This window comes from Mustelus asterias, chromosome 13, assembly GCF_964213995.1.
Source record: "Mustelus asterias chromosome 13, sMusAst1.hap1.1, whole genome shotgun sequence".
Classification (NCBI taxonomy): domain Eukaryota; kingdom Metazoa; phylum Chordata; class Chondrichthyes; order Carcharhiniformes; family Triakidae; genus Mustelus; species Mustelus asterias.
The window spans coordinates 64,446,095-64,465,091 of NC_135813.1; the positions used below are offsets into that span (position 1 = coordinate 64,446,095).

At 47.3% G+C, this 18,997-nt stretch overlaps 1 protein-coding gene across 1 annotated transcript; it reads left to right on the forward strand.

The window, feature by feature from the left end:
* The first annotated feature begins 11,630 nt into the window (after positions 1–11,630).
* Positions 11,631–17,082, forward strand: LOC144503139 (dynein light chain 2, cytoplasmic-like). The gene is made up of 3 exons (XM_078227648.1): positions 11,631–11,791; positions 14,045–14,184; positions 16,656–17,082. The coding sequence occupies exons 2-3, from the start codon at positions 14,053–14,055 to the stop codon at positions 16,791–16,793; spliced, it is 270 nt and encodes an 89-aa protein (XP_078083774.1). The 5' UTR covers positions 11,631–11,791; positions 14,045–14,052; the 3' UTR covers positions 16,794–17,082.
* The last annotated feature ends 1,915 nt before the right edge of the window (positions 17,083–18,997 follow it).

Sequence of the window (18,997 nt, forward strand, 5' to 3'; positions counted from 1 at the left end):
TCATGAGCTTTTTTGATTTATTGTTGTCACTTATATTGGGATACAGTGAAAAGTATTTTTTCTTGCATGCTATACAAAGCATACTGTTAATAGAGTATATGGGGGAGAAGGAAAGGAGAGGGTGCAGAATATAGTGTTACAGTCATCGCTAGGGTGTAGAGAAAGATCAACTTAATGTGAGACAGATTCATTCAAAAGTCTGATGGCAGCAGGGAAGAAGCTGTTCTTGGTACATGATCTCAAACTTTTGTATCTTTTTCCCGACAGAAGGTGGAAGAGAGAATCACTCCTGTGAAAATTCTTGGGATTTTGTAAAGCCATGTTAAAGGTGCCATATAAATGCAAATTGATCTTTTTAATGTATCTTAAATGTGCTTGTTTAAAATTTGAAACGTGAAGTTTCCTGTACAACCAACTCAGCGCCAGTTATATTAAAATTAATCTTAATGGGCAATTAATTGTATAGTCTGTTAGTTACACCTACAATAGTCAATCCTGCCTTTTATTGTGCCCCTCCTTACATGTTGGGATAGGCCATAGCAGGTCGTCGAGGATACCTGAGCCCTCCCAAAGAGGGCACATTGGACGCCCACATATCTCAAGCAATGAAGTCAGATTCATGCTTTTAAATTGCCCTGCAACTAATTTGATAGTCATGATGTGGAGATGCCGGCGTTGGACTGGGGTAAACACAGTAAGAAGTTTAACAACACCTGGAGACAATACACATCTTTTTAGCCTGTCTTGATGCTCTCTCCACTCATGCTGTTTTGTTTCTTAAAGACTTGATTAGTTGTAAGTATTCGCATTCCAACCATTATTCATGTAAATTGAGTTTGTGTCTTTATATGCTCTGTTTGTGAACAGAATTCCCACTCACCTGAAGAAGGGGCTTGCAGCTCCGAAAGCTTGTGTGGCTTTTGCTACCAAATAAACCTGTTGGACTTTAACCTGGTGTTGTTAAACTTCTTACTAATTTGATAGACAGACACTGGTGTTAACAAGTTAGTAAACCTTTGTTGTTAATGCAAATGAATGACAGAAGAAGAAGCTTTTTCAAAGCATTAGAAATCATAGAATTATCATAGAATCCCTACAGTGCAGAAGGAGGCCATTCGGCCCATCGAGTCTGCACCGACCACAATCCCACCCAGGCCCTACCCCACATATTTTACCCACTAATCCCTCTAACCTACGCATCTCAGGACTCTAAGGGGCAATTTTTAACCTGGCCAATCAACCTAACCCGCACATCTTTGGACTGTGGGAGGAAACCGGAGCACCCGGAGGAAACCCACGCAGACACGAGGAGAATGTGCAAACTCCACACAGACAGTGACCCGAGCCGGGAATCGAACCCGGGACCCTGGAGCTGTGAAGCAGCAGTGCTAACCACTGTGCTACCGTGCCGCCCATCTTCTACAATTGCGAATAATTGGGTAAATGTGTACTTTCAAAAAAAAACAAATGTAGTTTCAGAAAAGTTAAAGCTCAAAAATTGTGGTTTGTAGATATTTAAGACACTCCCTTAAGAGTTGCAATGCACTATTTTTCTCTGATTAAAGCATTGGTGGGGCTTACCAGTTGATTGCAGGTTACCTTGCCTGTGTTGTCATTCACCTCGAGGCACTAAAAAGTTTTGATTCAGAATAAGTGATCAATAGAACATGCACGTCAACGAAGCATCCTTTCTGAAACACAATGTTGGTTTAGAAATCACAGACACAGAGATAAGTAAACACATTATTACCCTGTGATACTAGGCTATAAACACAAGGCATATTAAATCCCTTAGATTACTGGATCTCAGTTGTCACCATTGTTACAGCCTGGTCGCAGTGCCTTGGATTAAGAACAAAATGCTCCCAACCACTATTCTCTCACATCCTGCTGGGAAGTTGAATGTGAACATTTGTACCCTTATTAGGTTTATACAGAAAGAATGGCAGCTTGCTGGGACACAAAGGCAGTTGAACAGAACTCAAATTACATTGATTTTGAGTGTTATTGGGAGAGGGAGAAAATTGAAGGAAAGCAATAGATATGAACGAAAAGCAAAAGAAAACATCAGCTACAATAAATCTAAAACAACAAACAGTAAATACTGGAAACATTGAGCAGGGAGGATGATATTTGGGGCCACAATGGAACAGAACAGTTGATCTTTTGGGTGTGGAACCTTTATCAAGACTGGAAAATGGCATGAACAAACATTCACCAACTAAAAAGGAAAATAAAAATTGCAAATGCTGGAAAGACACATCAGGCAGCATCTTGGGAGAAAACAAATGTTAGAGCTCAGTCCTTCTTCAGAATTTCACAAGGGTTTTTTTAAAATTCAGTCAAGGTTTATGCCCAAAATAGTAGTGAAAATAAACTTGCATTCAAATGGTACTTTTCCTCACTTCAGAATATGCTACAGTTCTTTACAGCCAAGGAGTACAGTCACGAGTTTAATATAGGCGTGTATGACAACTAGCACGCACAGATCCAGATCTCACATAAACCGCACTGAGGCAAGTATCCAAATACACTGTGGTTTTGGTTGAGGGATAACTGCAGGCCTGGACACCTCCCCTGTTGTTGAAATAGTGCCACAGGAGCTTTTAATCATTATGAAGGGCAGACAGGCTTCGGTTTAACATCTCATCTAAAAGACATCTCCAGAGTGACACATTGATCTGTATGCAGTGCTGGAATTTCGATTACGTGCTGAAGACTCTGTGGACTGGGACTGGTGTGCACACACTCTTCTTATTCAGAATGCTCCCACAGAGACGAGATGGACACTTAACTTGTAGAACTTATTTTCTATTGGCTTTCGTTTGACATCTCACCCAAAAGACAATATTTCCAACAGAGCGGCACACAGACTGCAATGCTGGACTTCCCTGGAATTGTATGCTGAGCACACCGTGGACTGGGCCTGGTTGCGCACACACTCTTCTGACTCAGAATGCGACCAAGGAGATGAGGGCAGACACTACTTATGGAGCTTAATTTCTGTAAGTGCTGAGGGGACCATCATGTTCCCAGCAAGTGGAATTTAAGGTCAAAAGTGGTTTTAAAGATTTCAGTATGTGTGAACTTTATGAGCAATTTAGGGAATATTTAACAGAACAAATTCTTTGTAAGACAATATGCCACATTGATTCATTTGGCCTTGTGTCCCAAATGGGTTTGAAATGACCATATAGATGACCAAGGGGTGGCACACTGGTTAGCACCGCTGCCTCATTGCGCCAGGGACCTGGGTTCGATTCCCGATTTAAGTCACTCTCTGTGCAGGATCTGCACATTCTCCCCAGTGTGTGTGGGTTTCCTCCGAGTGCTCCGGTTTCCTCCCACAAACCGAAAGACGTGCAGGTTAGGTGCACTGGCCATACTAAATTCTCCCTCAGTGTACCCGAACAAGCGCCGGAGTGTGGAGACTACGGGATTTTCACAGTAACTTCATTGCAGTGTTAATGTGAGCCTACTTGTGACACTAATAAATTAAAACTAGTTGCTGGTTAGTTAAAAGCAAAATACTGGATGCTGGAATCTGAAACAAAAACAGAAAATGTTGGAAAATCTCAGCAGGTCTGACAGCATCTGTGGAGAGAGAAAAGAAACAACATTTTGAGTCCAGACGAGCCTGCCTCAGTGCTATGAGCAAGTGTAATTGCTGGTTGGACCTGGACAGCCCCACATTGGCAAAATGGGCACTAAGTGAGAATCTCTTTCAGGGGTTCCTATGGTCAATCCCGCAGCAGGATATAGTCATTGTGGTGAACCATTGTTGGTTACCACCAGGAGTGCTGAGCCATGGTTGGCCAGCACTATGGGTTTGTAGATATAGAACATAGAACATAGAACATAGAACATTACAGCACAGAACAGGCCCTTCGGCCCACGATGTTGTGCCGACCTTCATCTGAAACCAAGATCAAGCTATCCCACTCCCTACCATCCTGGTGTGCTCCATGTGCCTATCCAATAACCGCTTAAATGTTCCTAAAGTGTCTGACTCCACTATCACTGCAGGCAGTCCATTCCACACCCCAACCACTCTCTGCGTGAAGAACCTACCTCTGATATCCTTCCTATATCTCCCACCATGAACCCTATAGTTATGCCCCCTTGTAATAGCTCCATCCACCCGAGGAAATAGTCTTTGAACGTTCACTCGATCTATCCCCTTCATCATTTTATAAACCTCTATTAAGTCTCCCCTCAATCTCCTCCGCTCCAGAGAGAACAGCCCCAGCTCCCTCAACCTTTCCTCATAAGACCGACACTCCAAACCAGGCAGCATCCTGGTAAATCTCCTCTGCACTCTTTCCAGCGCTTCCACATCCTTCTTATAGTGAGGTGACCAGAACTGCACGCAATATTCCAAATGCGGTCTCACCAAGGTCCTGTACAGTTGCAGCATAACCCCACGGCTCTTAAACTCCAACCCCCTGTTAATAAAAGCTAACACACTATATGCCTTCTTCACAGCTCTATCCACTTGAGTGGCAACCTTTAGAGATCTGTGGATATGGACCCCAAGATCTCTCTGTTCCTCCACAGTCTTCAGAACCCTACCTTTGACCCTGTAATCCACATTTAAATTAGTCCTACCAAAATGAATCACCTCACATTTATCAGGGTTAAACTCCATTTGCCATTTTTCAGCCCAGCTTTGCATCCTATCTATGTCTCTTTGCAGCCTACAACAGCCCTCCACCTCATCCACTACTCCACCAATCTTGGTGTCATCAGCAAATTTACTGATCCACCCTTCAGCCCCCTCCTCCAAGTCATTAATAAAAATCACAAAGAGCAGAGGACCAAGCACCGATCCCTGCGGCACTCCGCTAGCAACCTGCCTCCAGTCCGAAAATTTTCCATCCACCACCACCCTCTGTCTTCGATCAGATAGCCAGTTACCTATCCAATCGGCCAACTTTCCCTCTATCCCACACCTCCTTACTTTCATCATAAGCCGACCATGGGGGACCTTATCAAACGCCTTACTAAAATCCATGTATATGACATCAACCGCCCTACCTTCATCAACACACCTAGTTACCTCCTCAAAAAATTCTATCAAATATGTTACTGTTGGGGTTAGGGTTGGGCTGTTCTACCTGTTAATATTGTCCTATGGTACACTCCAGTTGGCTCCGCCTTCCTGGAGATGTATAAAGGTCACTGCTCTGTCTGGTGACCCTTTAGTCTGGGATTGTATATAGTAGCTCCGTTATTGTTGGTAATAAAAGCCTTTATTTCCCGGGTACAACCTAGCCTCCCGTGTGATTTATTGCGCATCAATTTTATTACCAACAATATTTTTTTAAAAAACAACCATGGAGCAAATGTTGAAACCCGAGCGGCTTACGTTAGATCCACGTGCGGCAGGAACGTCGAACACTTTCGACCATTGGTTGAAGTGTTTCCAAGATTACCTCGATGACTCTACAGCCGTACAAAACGACGCCGACAGATTGCGGGTCCACCACGCGAGGGTAAGCGACACCGTATACTTGTCGATCCGTGAGGCCCTAGACTACAAAGGGGCCATCGAGCTTCTCAAGAAGCGATACAACAAACTGCCGAACGAGATCCATGCTCGACACCTTCGAGCCACTCGACGGCGCCAGCCCGGCGAAACGACGGAACAGTACCTGTGTGAACTTCAGCAGCTAGCCAGAGCCTGCAACTGCAAGCCAGTGTCGGCGGCCCAGTATATGAGCGACCTAGTCCGAGATGCGTTCGTGGCGGGAATCGGCTCGTCGTACATTCGCCTTCGGCTGTTAGAGCAAGGTAATGTAGACGTCGCTAAAACGGTAGAATTAGCTGACGCTCTAGAAACGGCCTCCAAAAGTCTGGAGATGTACCCCGACGACCGCGTGGGGACATCGTGGCAGGTACAGACACAGACTCCACTTTATTCAGCGGCACCGAAAAACTGCGCGATTGTGTTTCCAACCTCGGACCTGACGACGGCAGCAGTTCCAGGAGGCCCGCGGTGTTACTTCTGTGGGGGGGCGAAACACCCTCGGCAGTGGTGTCCAGCTAAAACGGTATTGTGCTCCGCCTGTGGCAAGAAAGGGCATTATGCCAAAGTCTGCAGGACCAAACCACCCTCCAAACATAGCAGTGCGGCGTGTGATTCTCCGGAGCCGGTATCCTGGTCTTCTGCGTCTTCGAGATCTTCCACCACGTGCGATTCCAGAGCGCCGCCATTCCTAACGACGGAGTCACAAGACACGTGCGACCTGCAGAGGCCGCCACTTTTAGCACTATCGACCATGTGCGACCTATGGGGGCAGCCATTTTGGTCGACACCGACCGCAAATGACCAGCAGGGGACGTCATCAACCAGCTCAGCTGCCTCCAGTTGCACCCACGATCCAACGGTGGCGTCAATCATCCTGGACCAGGCCAAGCCTCACAGACTCGACAAGTCCATGATGGACATACAGGTAAACGGACGCCAGATTTATTGTTTGTTTGACAGCGGGAGCACGGAGAGCTTCATTCACCCTGACACCGTGAAACGGTGCGGTCTCCGGATTCGGACTGTCAGGCAGACAATTTCGATGGCGTCAAGGTCCCGGTCTGTCACCGTGCTAGGGAGCTGCATGGTCAACCTGACGGTGCGGGGCACGGTTTACGAGAACCTCAGGCTCCTTGTGTTACCGCACCTTTGCGCGCCGATACTCCTAGGACTAGATTTTATGGTCCACCTGAAGAGTGTAACCCTGCAGTACGATGGGCCACTCCCTCCGCTTACAGTGGGAGCACTGCAGCCTCTAAATTGCCCAAAGCGCTCCACATGTAGTCTCTCGACGCTCAGGATTACCACACCCTCCCTATTCCAGAATCTCGTGCCAGGCTGAAAGCCCATCGCAACAAAGAGCAGGCGTTACAGCGCTGAGGATCGGATCTTCATTCGATCTGAAGTTCAGTGGCTCCTCAAGGAAGGGATCATCCAACCTAGCGCTAGTCCATGGAGAGCGCAAGTCGTGGTGGTTAAGAATGGGAACAAACCCCGGATGGTCATAGACTATAGTCAGACCATTAACAGATACACGCAGCTGGATGCGTATCCCCTCCCGCGCATATCTGACATGGTCAATCAGATTGCGCAGTACCGGGTGTTCTCCACCATTGACCACGAGGTGGTGACAATCTGCTGGACTCGAGCACGCCTCGAGGTGGCGACAATCTCCTGGACTCAGGCAAGCTGTACACGGGAGTAAGAGGATTAAGTGCTGGTCCCGATACTGCCCGCGCCGTGTCAGGAGGAGAGATAAGGGTCGGGGGGTCCCTAACCGGGGGTGTGGGAGCGACTGGGGTTTCCAAGCCCCCTGCAGGCGCCAGATCTCGAATCGAGACCGTGTCCTCTCGCCCGTCAGGATATGCCACATAGGCATATTGAGGGTTGGCGTGGAGGAGATGGACCTGTTCAACCAAAGGGTCGGACTTGCGGGTCCTAACATGCCGCCGCAGGAGGACAGGTCCTGAGTACGTCAACCAAGACGGTAATGAGGTCCCAGAGGAAGACTTCCTAGGGAATGAAAACATTCTCTCATGTGGAGTAGCATTGGTTGCCGTACACAGGAGTGAGCGGATGGAATGGAGCGCATCAGGGAGTACCTCTTGCCAACCGGGAGACTGGAAGACCTTTAGACCTCAACGCCAGTAAGACAGCCTTCCAGACTGTAGCATTCTCTCGTTCAACCTGTCCGTTACCCCTAGGGTTGTAGCTCGTGGTTCTACTAGAGGCAATCCCATTTGAGGGCAGGTCAAGTCGTCGCTCATGAACGACGAGCCCCTATCGCTGTGGATATAACAGGGGTAAACGAACAGGGTGAAAAGATCCCGTAATGCTTTGATAACCGTGGCAGCGGTCATATCAGAACAGGGAATGACAAAGGGGAATCGTGAGTACTCGTCAATCACATTGAGGAAGTACACGTTCCGATCTGTTGAGGGAAGGGGGCCCTTGAAGTCCACACTCAGTCTTTCAAAAGGACGAGTGGCCTTAATGAGGTGTGCCCTGTCAGGTCGGTAGAAGTGCGGTTTGCATTCCGCGCATACCTGGCAGCTTCTGGTTATGGACCTGACATCCTCCACCAAGTAGGGTAGATTCCGGGCCTTTATAAAATGGAAGAGCCGAGTGACCCCCGGATGGCAGAGGTCATTGTGGAGAGCCTGTAATCGATTCTCCTGCACACTAGCACATGTTCCACGCGACAGGGCGTCCGAGGGCTCGTTGAGCTTCCCTGGACGGTACATGATATCATAATTGTAGGTGGAGAGTTCGATTCTCCACCTCAAGATTTTATCATTCTTGATCTTACCCCGTAACGTGTTGTTGAACATGAACGCCACGGACTGCTGGTCCGTGAGCAGAGTGAACCGTTTTCCCGCCAAGTAATGGCGCCAATGCCGAATGGCCTCCACAATGGCCTGGGCCTCTTTTTCCACCGCAGAATGCCGAATTTCCGGGCCTTGGAGGGTGTGAGAGAAAAAGGCAACGGGCCTGCCCGCCTGGTTAAGTGTGGCGGCCAGGGCGAAATCAGATGCATCACTCTCCACCTGGAAGGGGATGGACTCATCAATAGCGTGCATCGTGGCTTTCGGCTTTTATTCCTGCAAAGGCTAAGTGAGCCTCTGGTGTTAGGGGAAAGACTTGATGAGCGGACGGGCTTTGTCTGCGTAATTGGGAACCCACTGTGCATAGTATGAGAAGAAGCCTAAGCATCTTCTCAGTGCTTTGATGCTAGTGGGCAGGGGGAGTTCGAGGAGGGGACGCATACGGTCTGGATCAGGGCCAAGGGCCCCGTTTTCCACCACGTATCCGAGGATAGCTAGGCGGCGCTTGCGAAATACACACTTCTCCCTGTTGTAGGTCAGATTCAGGCGAGATGCAGTGCGTAAGAATCTAAGAAGGTTGGCATCGTGATCCTGCTGGTCATGGCCGCAGATGGTGACGTTATCTAGGTACGGGAAGGTAGCCCGCAGCCCGTTCTGGTCCACCATTCGGTCCATAGCACGCTGGAAGACCGAGACCCCATTCGTGACACCAAAAGGAACCCTTAAAAAGTGGTACAGACGACCATCCGCCTCAAAGGCCGTGTATTTTCGGTCCTCTGGGCGAATGGGGAGCTGGTGGTAAGCAGACTTCAAGTTAATGGTGGAGAACACCCGGTACTGCGCAATCTGATTGACCATGTCAGATATGCGCGGGAGGGGATACGCATCCAGCTGCGTGTACCTATTAATGGTCTGACTATAGTCTATGACCATCCGGGGTTTGTTCCCATTCTTAACCACCACGACTTGCGCTCTCCATGGACTAGCGCTAGGTTGGATGATTCCTTCCTTGAGGAGCCACTGAACTTCAGATCGAATGAAGATCCGATCCTCAGCGCTGTAACGCCTGCTCTTTGTTGCGATGGGCTTTCAGCCTGGCACGAGATTCTGGAATAGGGAGGGTGTGGTAATCCTGAGCGTCGAGAGACTACATGTGGAGCGCTTTGGGCAATTTAGAGGCTGCAGTGCTCCCACTGAAAGCGGAGGGAGTGGCCCATCGTACTGCAGGGTTACACTCTTCAGGTGGACCATAAAATCTAGTCCTAGGAGTATCGGCGCGCAAAGGTGTGGTAACACAAGGAGCCTGAAGTTCTCGTAAACCGTGCCCTGCACCGTCAGGTTGACCACGCAGCTCCCTAGCACGGTGACAGACCGGGATCTTGACGCCATCAAAATTGTCTGCTTGACAGTCCGAATCTGGAGACCGCACCACTTCACGGTGTCAGGGTGAATGAAGCTCTCCGTGCTCCCGCTGTCAAACAAACAATAAATCTGGCGTCCGTTTACCTGTATGTCCATCATGGACTTGTCGAGTCTGTGAGGCTTGGCCTGGTCCAGGATGATTGACGCCACCGTTGGATCGTGGGGGCAACTGCAGGCAGCTGAGCTGGTTGATGACGGCCCCTGCTGGTCATTTGCGGTCGGTGCCGACCAAAATGGCTGCCGCCATATGTCGCACGTGGTCAATGGCGCCAAAAACGGCGGCCCCTGCAGGTCGCACGTGTCTTGCGACTCCGTCGTTAGGAATGGCGACGCTCTGGAATTGTACGTGGTGGAAGACCTCGCAGACGCTGAAGTCAGGGAGACCGGCTCCGGGGAATCACATGCCGCACTGCTATGTTTGGAGGGTGGTTTGGTCCGGCATACTTTGGAATAATGCCCCTTCTTGCCACAGGCGGAGCACAATACCGCTTTAGCTGGACACCACTGCCGAGGGTGTTTCACCCCCCCCCCCCACAGAAGTAACACCGCGGGCCTCCTGGCGCTGCTGCCGACGTCAGGTCCGAGGCTGGAAACGCAATCGCGCAGTTTTTCGAAACCGCTGAATAAAGTGGAGTCTGCGGCTGCACCTGCCACAATGTCCCCACGCGGTCGTCGGGGTACATCTCCAGACTTTTGGAGGCCGTTTCTAGAGCGTCAGCTAATTCTACGGTTCTAGTGAGGTCGAGGTTACCTTGCTCTAGCAGCCGAAGGCGAATGTACGACGAGCCGATTCCCGCCACAAACGCATCTCGAACTAGGTCCCTCATATACTGGGCTGCCGACACTGGCTTGCAGTTGCAGGCTCTGGCTAGCTGCTGAAGTTCACACAGGTACTGTTCCGTCGTTTCGCCGGGCTGCTGCCGTCGAGTGGCTAGAAGGTGTCGAGCATGGATCTCATTCGGCGGTTTGTTGTATCGCTTTTTGAGAAGCTCAATGGCCCCTTTGTAGTCTTGGGCCTCACGGATCTCTAAGTATACAGCGTCGCTTACCTCGCGTGGAGGACCCGCAGTCTGTCGGCGTCGTTTTGAACCGCTGTGGAGGCGTCGAGGTAATCTTGGAAACACTTCAACCAATGGTCGAAAGTGTTCGATGCTCCCGCCGCACGTGGATCCAACGTAAGCCGCTCGGGTTTCAGCATTTGCTCCATGGTTTCTTTTGTTTTTGTCAAAAAAATTTTTTTGTTGGCAATAAAATTGATGCGCGATAAATCACATGGGAGGCTGGATGTACCCGGGAAATAAAGGCTTTTATTGCCAACAATAACGGAGCTACTATATACAATCCCAGACTAAAGGGTCACCAGGCAGAGCAGTGACCTTTATACCTCTCCCGGAAGGTGGAGCCAACTGGAGTGTACCATAGGACTATATTAACAGGTAGAACAGCCCAACCCTAACCCCAACAGTAACATATCTACAGACTCATAGTACTGGCCAGACCATGGCTCAGCACTACCTGGTGGTAACCAACAATGTTCACCACACCCTGCTAGTCCCCCTGAAACTAAGGGGCAATTTACCATGGCCAACAAGCCTAACCATATTCCAGAGCATTGCTCCTGTCTTACAATGGGCTGTAGTTAGCCGGTTGCTGGACAAGAGGATAAATAAATAGAGTGAAGACTGAGGGTAGGCCTGGTTGCTAAGACACGGCCAGGTCGCTTGACGACGCCGCCGCGGGCGCGCTGCATGCCGGTCCGAAACAAAACGCGGCGGCACAGGCCGGGGCCTGATTCAGCGGCGGGGCCAATGGGCGCGCGGAGCGGCGGTGGGCTGGCCAATGGGGATAGGGCAGGGGGGCGGGGCCTGTCCCTGGGAGGCCGCTATGTGACGGTGCCCGGGACACTGGCCGCTCTATTCGGCTGCACGGCAGGAGCGGCGAGCCGGTTGAGGAGAGTTGCTATTGTCCGCTGCTCACTCACTCACTCATTCCCAGGCGGAGAATCATTAAACCAGTGAGTGCTCGCACCGCGGGCGGGGGGGGGGGGGCTTAGGGGAAAAAAAACCCGTTAACGATACCGGGGTTGGAAGGGAATTCCCCCGGGGTGAGGCGGGCGCGGTAAGGAGACGGTTGCAGGGTTTTTCTATTTATTATTCAAAAAGCGTTTTGTAGGTCGGGAAGGAGGGAGGTAAAAGCCCCCCCTTTTTTTTGAGAAGGAACGCGGCTGTTTATTTCCAGTGGGGTGGGAGATGTGCCCGATGTGTTTGTCTTTGGGCGGGATGCTGATCTCCGCCTTGTTGTAATTCACGCTGCGAGTGAAGGGCGGCAGGGGGTGAGTGAGACGCACACTGGCCGGCCTGCCCCTGCCAGTCCCACCGGGTCAAACCTTCTCCCACTCCTCCCCCGCCCCTGCCAGCCCCACCGGGTCAAACCTTCTCCCACTCCTCCCCCGCCCCCAACACCCCTCCCTCATTTCTCACCCCCCCCCCCCCCCCCCCAACACACTATCTCTCTCTCTCTCCCTCCCCCCCCAAAAACAATCCCTCTCCCCCCCCCCCACCCCCCCACTAGCCCCCCCCCCCCCCCACCCCCCCACTAGCTCCCCCCCCCACCCCCCCACTAGCTCCCCCCCCACCCCCCCACTAGCTCCCCCCCCCCCCCCCACTAGCTCCCCCCCCCACTAGCTCCCCCCCCCCCCCCCCCACTAGCTCCCCCCCCCCCCCCACTAGCTCTCTCTCTCTCTCCCCCCCCCCCCCACTAGCTCTCTCTCTCTCCCCCCCCCCCCACTAGCTCTCTCTTCCCCCCCCCCACTAGCTCTCTCTTCCCCCCCCCCCACTAGCTCTCTCTTCCCCCCCCCCCACTAGCTCTCTCTTCCCCCCCCCCCACTAGCTCTCTCTTCCCCCCCCCCCACTAGCTCTCTCTTCCCCCCCCCCCCACTAGCTCTCTCTTCCCCCCCCCCCCCACTAGCTCTCTCTTCCCCCCCCCCACTAGCTCTCTCTTCCCCCCCCCACTAGCTCTCTCTTCCCCCCCCCACTAGCTCTCTCTTCCCCCCCCCACTAGCTCTCTCTTCCCCCCCCCCACTAGCTCTCTCTTCCCCCCCCCACTAGCTCTCTCTTCCCCCCCCACTAGCTCTCTCTTCCCCCCCCCCACTAGCTCTCTCTTCCCCCCCCCCACACACTAGCTCTCTCTCTTCCCCCCCCCCACACACTAGCTCTCTCTCTTCCCCCCCCCCCACTAGCTCTCTCTCTCTCCCCCCCCACTAGCTCTCTCTCTCCCCCCCCCCCACTAGCTCTCCCCCCCAAAAAACAATCCCTCACCCCTCTCCCCCAAAAAAACAATTCCTCCCCCCCACCACTAGTTCTCTCTTCCACCCCCCCCCAAAAAAACCAATCCACCACCCCTCCCCCAGCTCCCTCCCTTTCTCTCCACCCTCCCCATCTGCAATACAATGAAACGTTTTTCCAAAAGGTATGCATAAAAAAGGAGTAATGCTGGGATGAGTTTTAGGGATGGGAGTTTGAGCTCGTCCCTAGACAACAGCAATTTGTACCTGGAGTGCCTTCGAACATGCCAAAGTTTCCTCAGAAACAAAATTTGACACTGTCAACTAAGGCGGCTATTGGGGCATATTGATTTAAAGTAGTGGTAGGTTTTTAAAAAGCATGTTAAAAGACACGATGGATAAAATTCCAGAGTTTGTGTCGCTAATAATGCTGGAGGAATTTAAAATGGACATGGGATAGATTGGAATGAATTTAAGGGGACAACGATTTGAACCATTTATTTAAAGAAGATTAATATTTTTTTCAAATACATTTATAACTAGATAAAAGCAAAATACTGCAGATGCTGGAATCTGAAACAGAAAATGCTGCAAAATCTCAGCAGGTCTGACAGCATCTGTGGAGAGAGTAGAGGCAACATTTTGAGTCTTTATGACCCTTTGTCAGAGCTGTGACAAAGTCATCTAGACTCAATATTGGCTCTATTCTCTTTCTCCACAGGTGCTGTCAGACCTGCTTGAGTTTTCCAGCATTTTTGTGTTTGATATTTATAACTAGATTTCTCCCTGTCCAATGGAGCATCAAGTAGTTAGAGCACAAAATCATTTGGGAAATAAACACTAACCCGTTCTCTTTTATAGAGACAGTTACCAGCATTTGCAGATGTCATCTCTTCAATGTATTTTTTTGGTCCAATTCAATTCTGGATCCATTCAGTTGTTTGATTCTTTTTGTAATTAACATTTATTTTTGGTCTCTGCCAGGTAAAACCATGTCTGAAAGAAAAGCTGTAATTAAGAATGCTGACATGTCTGAAGATATGCAGCAGGAAGCTGTGGAATGTGCTACCCAAGCACTAGAGAAATACAACATTGAAAAAGACATAGCAGCTTACATCAAGAAGGTGAGAGCATCGCTACTTCAGTTGTGATGCACTACAGGCCAATTGGGTTGGATTGAATATTGTTGAGCTGGCCTTTTCCACCCTGCAGATATACTGCTCATGTTTGAGAGTGAAAGCCCAACCCCATCTGACGTAGTAACAATGCAGTCAATGTACTGGAATTGAATTTAGCATTTTAAGAGCCAGTGTTACAATGCTGAATTGTCCTGTACCCACCTGAATTTGATTACCTTTTCTCCTGATTTTTCTTTAGACAGAAGGTAACAATCTTTATGCATTCATGAGTCCTGGATGCTTTCCACCCTCTAGGTGAACATGTTTTTCTTCTTCCTCCCCTTAAATCATTTGAAATCTATTCCTCTACCAAAGGAAACTGGTTTTGCCCACTCTAAGCAGACTCAGATAAGATTGCTTAGCCTCCTCTTCCAAGGAAAACATTCCAGCCTATCCAATCTTTCCTTGTGCCTGCAACATCTCAGTCCTGGCAACATCTTTGTACATCTCTTCCATACCCTGTAGTACAATTAAATCCTTTCTGTAATGTGACCAGTAAACTGCAAATGGTACTAAAGTTATGGCCTAACTAGTGTTCCATCCAGCTCCATCATAACCTCCGTATTCTTTCATTGGCCAAGGAAAATATTCTGCAAGCCATTTTGACTACCTCATGAACCTGTCTTGCTACCTTCAGCAATCTGTGGACACATGCCAATTTCCCTTGCTTCCCCACATCCGTGTCCTCCCATTTATTATGTATTCCTTTGCATTTTGCCCTCCACCAAATGTGTCACCTCACTTCTCCAGGCTGAATTCAGTTTCTGCCCAGTTTGATCAGTCTGCTGATATCTTTCCTCCTCACAACCAACTGTGCTACCTAAAAAGAGGCCAATTTGTGTAGTGTGCAAACTTCATGTCCCCTACATTTAACTGAGGCTTGTATTTCAACTTACCACTAAACCATGACAATGTAATGCTATCCAGTTGTGATAGGACTTCATTGTTTGCTGACAAATTATTCCAAATGTTGTGAACAATTTTGTGGTTCATGAACATAGTTCAAGATTATAGTGGTACCACAGTAGTTGAAATATATAGTTATCAGTTCTAAAACTTATTGAATTTGAAGGCCAATATCAGTCCATTCATAGGACTTGGAAGTGGCTGAAGGAAATGTGAAACTTTTGCTATGTTATCTACACTGCTATCTTTCCACAGATGTTAATACAGGAATAAACTGGTATTTGTGCATCTTCACTGCAGGGGTCTACTTACACATTGGAAGCACTAGTAGCAGTTCATGGAGTTTATTTTATAGAATCATAACAATAGAAAGCCATTTGACCCACAGTCTGCACCAGTGCTTTATCCATAATGAATCTTGCAGCTCATCTCCATCTCCTGCCCACTCCCTGTTAATATTCTCCATTTGCAATCATTGTAATAAAGTATATACACTTCCACAATTAAACTACTCACTATATATGTTTCTAACCTCTTCCAAACCTTTTTGGACTTTCAATTTTGCAGGCTTATTACCACCTGGTCAACCAGTAGGAACAACCTTTAATCTCAACTTTTACCAGGTCATAGTTGGTAACATCCTAGTGAATCTTTATTTTCTCAGATTCCCGTACACATGATATTCCCAAGTAGCCCAAAGATCTACAAAGCTGCACACTAACTCTTTTGGATTCAATGCCACTAATAGGAAATGTCAAATTGTGCACACCTTTATGGCCTGTATCTGTACACAAGTCCTTTTGCTTCTGTGCTCCACCTCCTTCACTATTGCTTCAAAAGTACCCCACTTCACAATGTTCTGCATTAAACTTGACTAAACAGCTGTCTATCCATCCTGTCACAGTTGCGATGAGCCTCAATTCAATGTGCTTTTTGCAAATGGAGTCTCAAATTGCAGTTACAGCATTGAAATTTGTTAATTGGCTGTCTTGTTAATGCTAGTCCCTCAGTCTTATCCGGAAACATTTGAGATTTTAAAAAGGGGATAATTCAGTTAATCACTGTTTCCGTCCTCCAGACAAATATACTGACAATTTATTACTTGGTTTAGCAGGCCTATAACAAAATCTTTCTTTCTTGACAATACATCATTCTTCAGAAGGCTTTTTGAATAATAATGCTAAAAAGTTAATTCTTCATATGCAACACAATACTAGATAGAATATATTCTGAACTAACAACTCCGATCCAGTAACTTTTCTACTTAGTGGATCGAAGGCAAGGAGTAATTATTATGCATGTCTTTTTTGGGCATCTTCAATATTGAGCATGGAAATGAGGCGACCTATTCAATTTTACTCAAACAGGCTGCTAGTTATTGTAAGAGCAAGATAGATCAACATTTAGGATGGAGTATTTTCATATTGCTTATGAGCCAAATGGTTGAGGGGGTTGTTTTTAATGTAACTAATTATCTGCCTTATTAAAAGACTTAACTTTTTGTTTTGCAGGAATTTGACAAAAAGTACAATCCCACATGGCACTGTATTGTGGGTAGAAACTTTGGCAGCTACGTGACTCATGAAACAAAACACTTCATCTATTTCTACCTGGGCCAGGTGGCCATCCTCCTTTTTAAATCTGGCTGAAGAGGATGAACAATTGGGTTTCAAATGCAGTTGATCCAAGTAAAAGACTACTTTAATAAAAAAGTAATTTCTGTTTTGACCAACCTACAAAAAGGGAAACATGAGGAAGAATGTGTCCAGTGTAATTTCCAGCATGGTGAATCCAAATTTTCAAGCTGCTTTCTTTCCTCCTTCTCCCACCCCACCAAGTCCTCCTACAAAGGGTCACTGTTTTCTGGTGACTTGTATTTATTTTCTGTCTTAATTTCCAACATTTCCAATTCAATAAACAAGTTTTGATACCACTGTCTGTCAGTTGCATGTTTTCAGGTTTGCATTCTGCTGGCTGGTTTACATTGTCTTTAAGTTAATTCTAGATTAGTAGGGAGGGAAAAATAATGAACATGCAAAGCTGCTGATCGCCTTCATAAATAAATTTGAACTGTGGATAAAATCTTCAGCAGCCCATAAATGAAAAAATAGATCTGGCATAGTTTTACAGGTAAGACTTGTTTACAAATAAGAGCTAAACCACTTATTCTGGGTTATCTATATAAACATTAGAGATGTATCAGAGTTTGGGGTTTGTCCATATAATATGTTATGGTGAAAAGTAGCCTCCGTATCACCAGCTGAACAAATGTTCTAAGTTAGTAATTTATATAATCTATTATATTGAATTTACTACCTGTGAACAGTTTCACCAATTTGATATCTTTTCCACACCATCCAGCTGATTGAGAAGAATTTCAAAAAGAAAAAAAGCTTGGTTTGAGCTTTAATAAAGCTCACTGTAAACAGATAAATGGTGATTTGAGTAGGAGTGAAAGGCACAATAATGCAGCAGCTATAAGCAGCCTGATGCTACAGGGCTGTTGGGTCTATAGCTGCATCTTTATGCAATGTCTGAATCTTCACCCTGAAACAGCTCACCTAAACTCTTCAAGTGGAGCAAGTGCATAGGACTGAGGACTCTGCTGGTAGCCAAGTGCTGGTGAATTGCCTGCTCCTAGCCCAGCTGGAACATTGTCCCTTTGCATACAAACTAAATGGAAAGCAAAGCTACCCTCCGCCTGGTCTAGGTACAGGAATTCTACCTTTGTTATCCAATAACTTGCTGGAAAGCATAATGAATAACAGGGATATAATAGTGATGCCACTGTGGTTTGATTGCCATTGTCATGCATCTAAACACATCTAGAATAGTCCCTTAGCTATGTTAATTGCGTTCATGTTGTACATTTAACAAAGTAACCAAGTCATGAGGCATGTCAAAAATGGACCATTAACTAGAAGCATAACTGAAAAGGTTTCTAAAGCTGGGAACGCATACTACAGATAGTGGAATGGTAATGTTCAGTAGAGTGGAAGGCATGTAGGGCACGAGGTAGGTTATTAATGACTTTAAGATAAGAATTTTGAATCCAGTGAAGAGTCCAATAGAGACTTGAAAGGTTTTGAATAATGGGATAGCTGGACATGTAGTGAAATACAGGAAGCTGGTAAAGAAATGTAGAGCCTAGAGGAGATGAAAGGATGAGATCACTGAAGTGCAAATGAGCCCAACTATCACAAAAGTCAGTTACAGCTTTAGAATATTTAGTTTTCTCCATTAAAATTGGATGCCATGAACATGCTGAGACAGTGTAGCCTTATTGAAATATCACCATCACTATCCTTTTATGCAGCTTCAAAAATTCTAAATGAAATGCATCACTGCATTCAAATGCTTATGCAAAAGTAGCCTATTCACAGTGACATTTGCTGTCCAATTCTGAATGTAAAAGTCGTACGAGTTACAGTCATATTCCACTTACAATGTAACATGATCTGCAGTCTGGCTGGATAGTTGTATTTTACTACGATGGCAACAAAAGCTTGGCAGGAGGAAATCGTATCCATCTTGGAACAGGTCATACTGCAAGGCTGAAATATTGATCATACACTCCCATGTTAAAGAAAGAATGAATGCACATTTCTTCAAAGCAATTTGTGGCACTGCAATAGTTGCATCACTAAGGCACACTAACTTAGTGACTTTCACTGTCAAGTATACTCAGGCCAGAATCAAGGGATTTGGAAAATGTCAGGACAACAGCATACCTTGTTCATCTGGACCTCAAGATCAGATCACTGATGAATACAGACTAAAGAAATTACTTGGCCTATCAAGTTGCCAGAGATCTTCCATCATTAAATTGACAATGATTTGAGGGCTTTTGTTT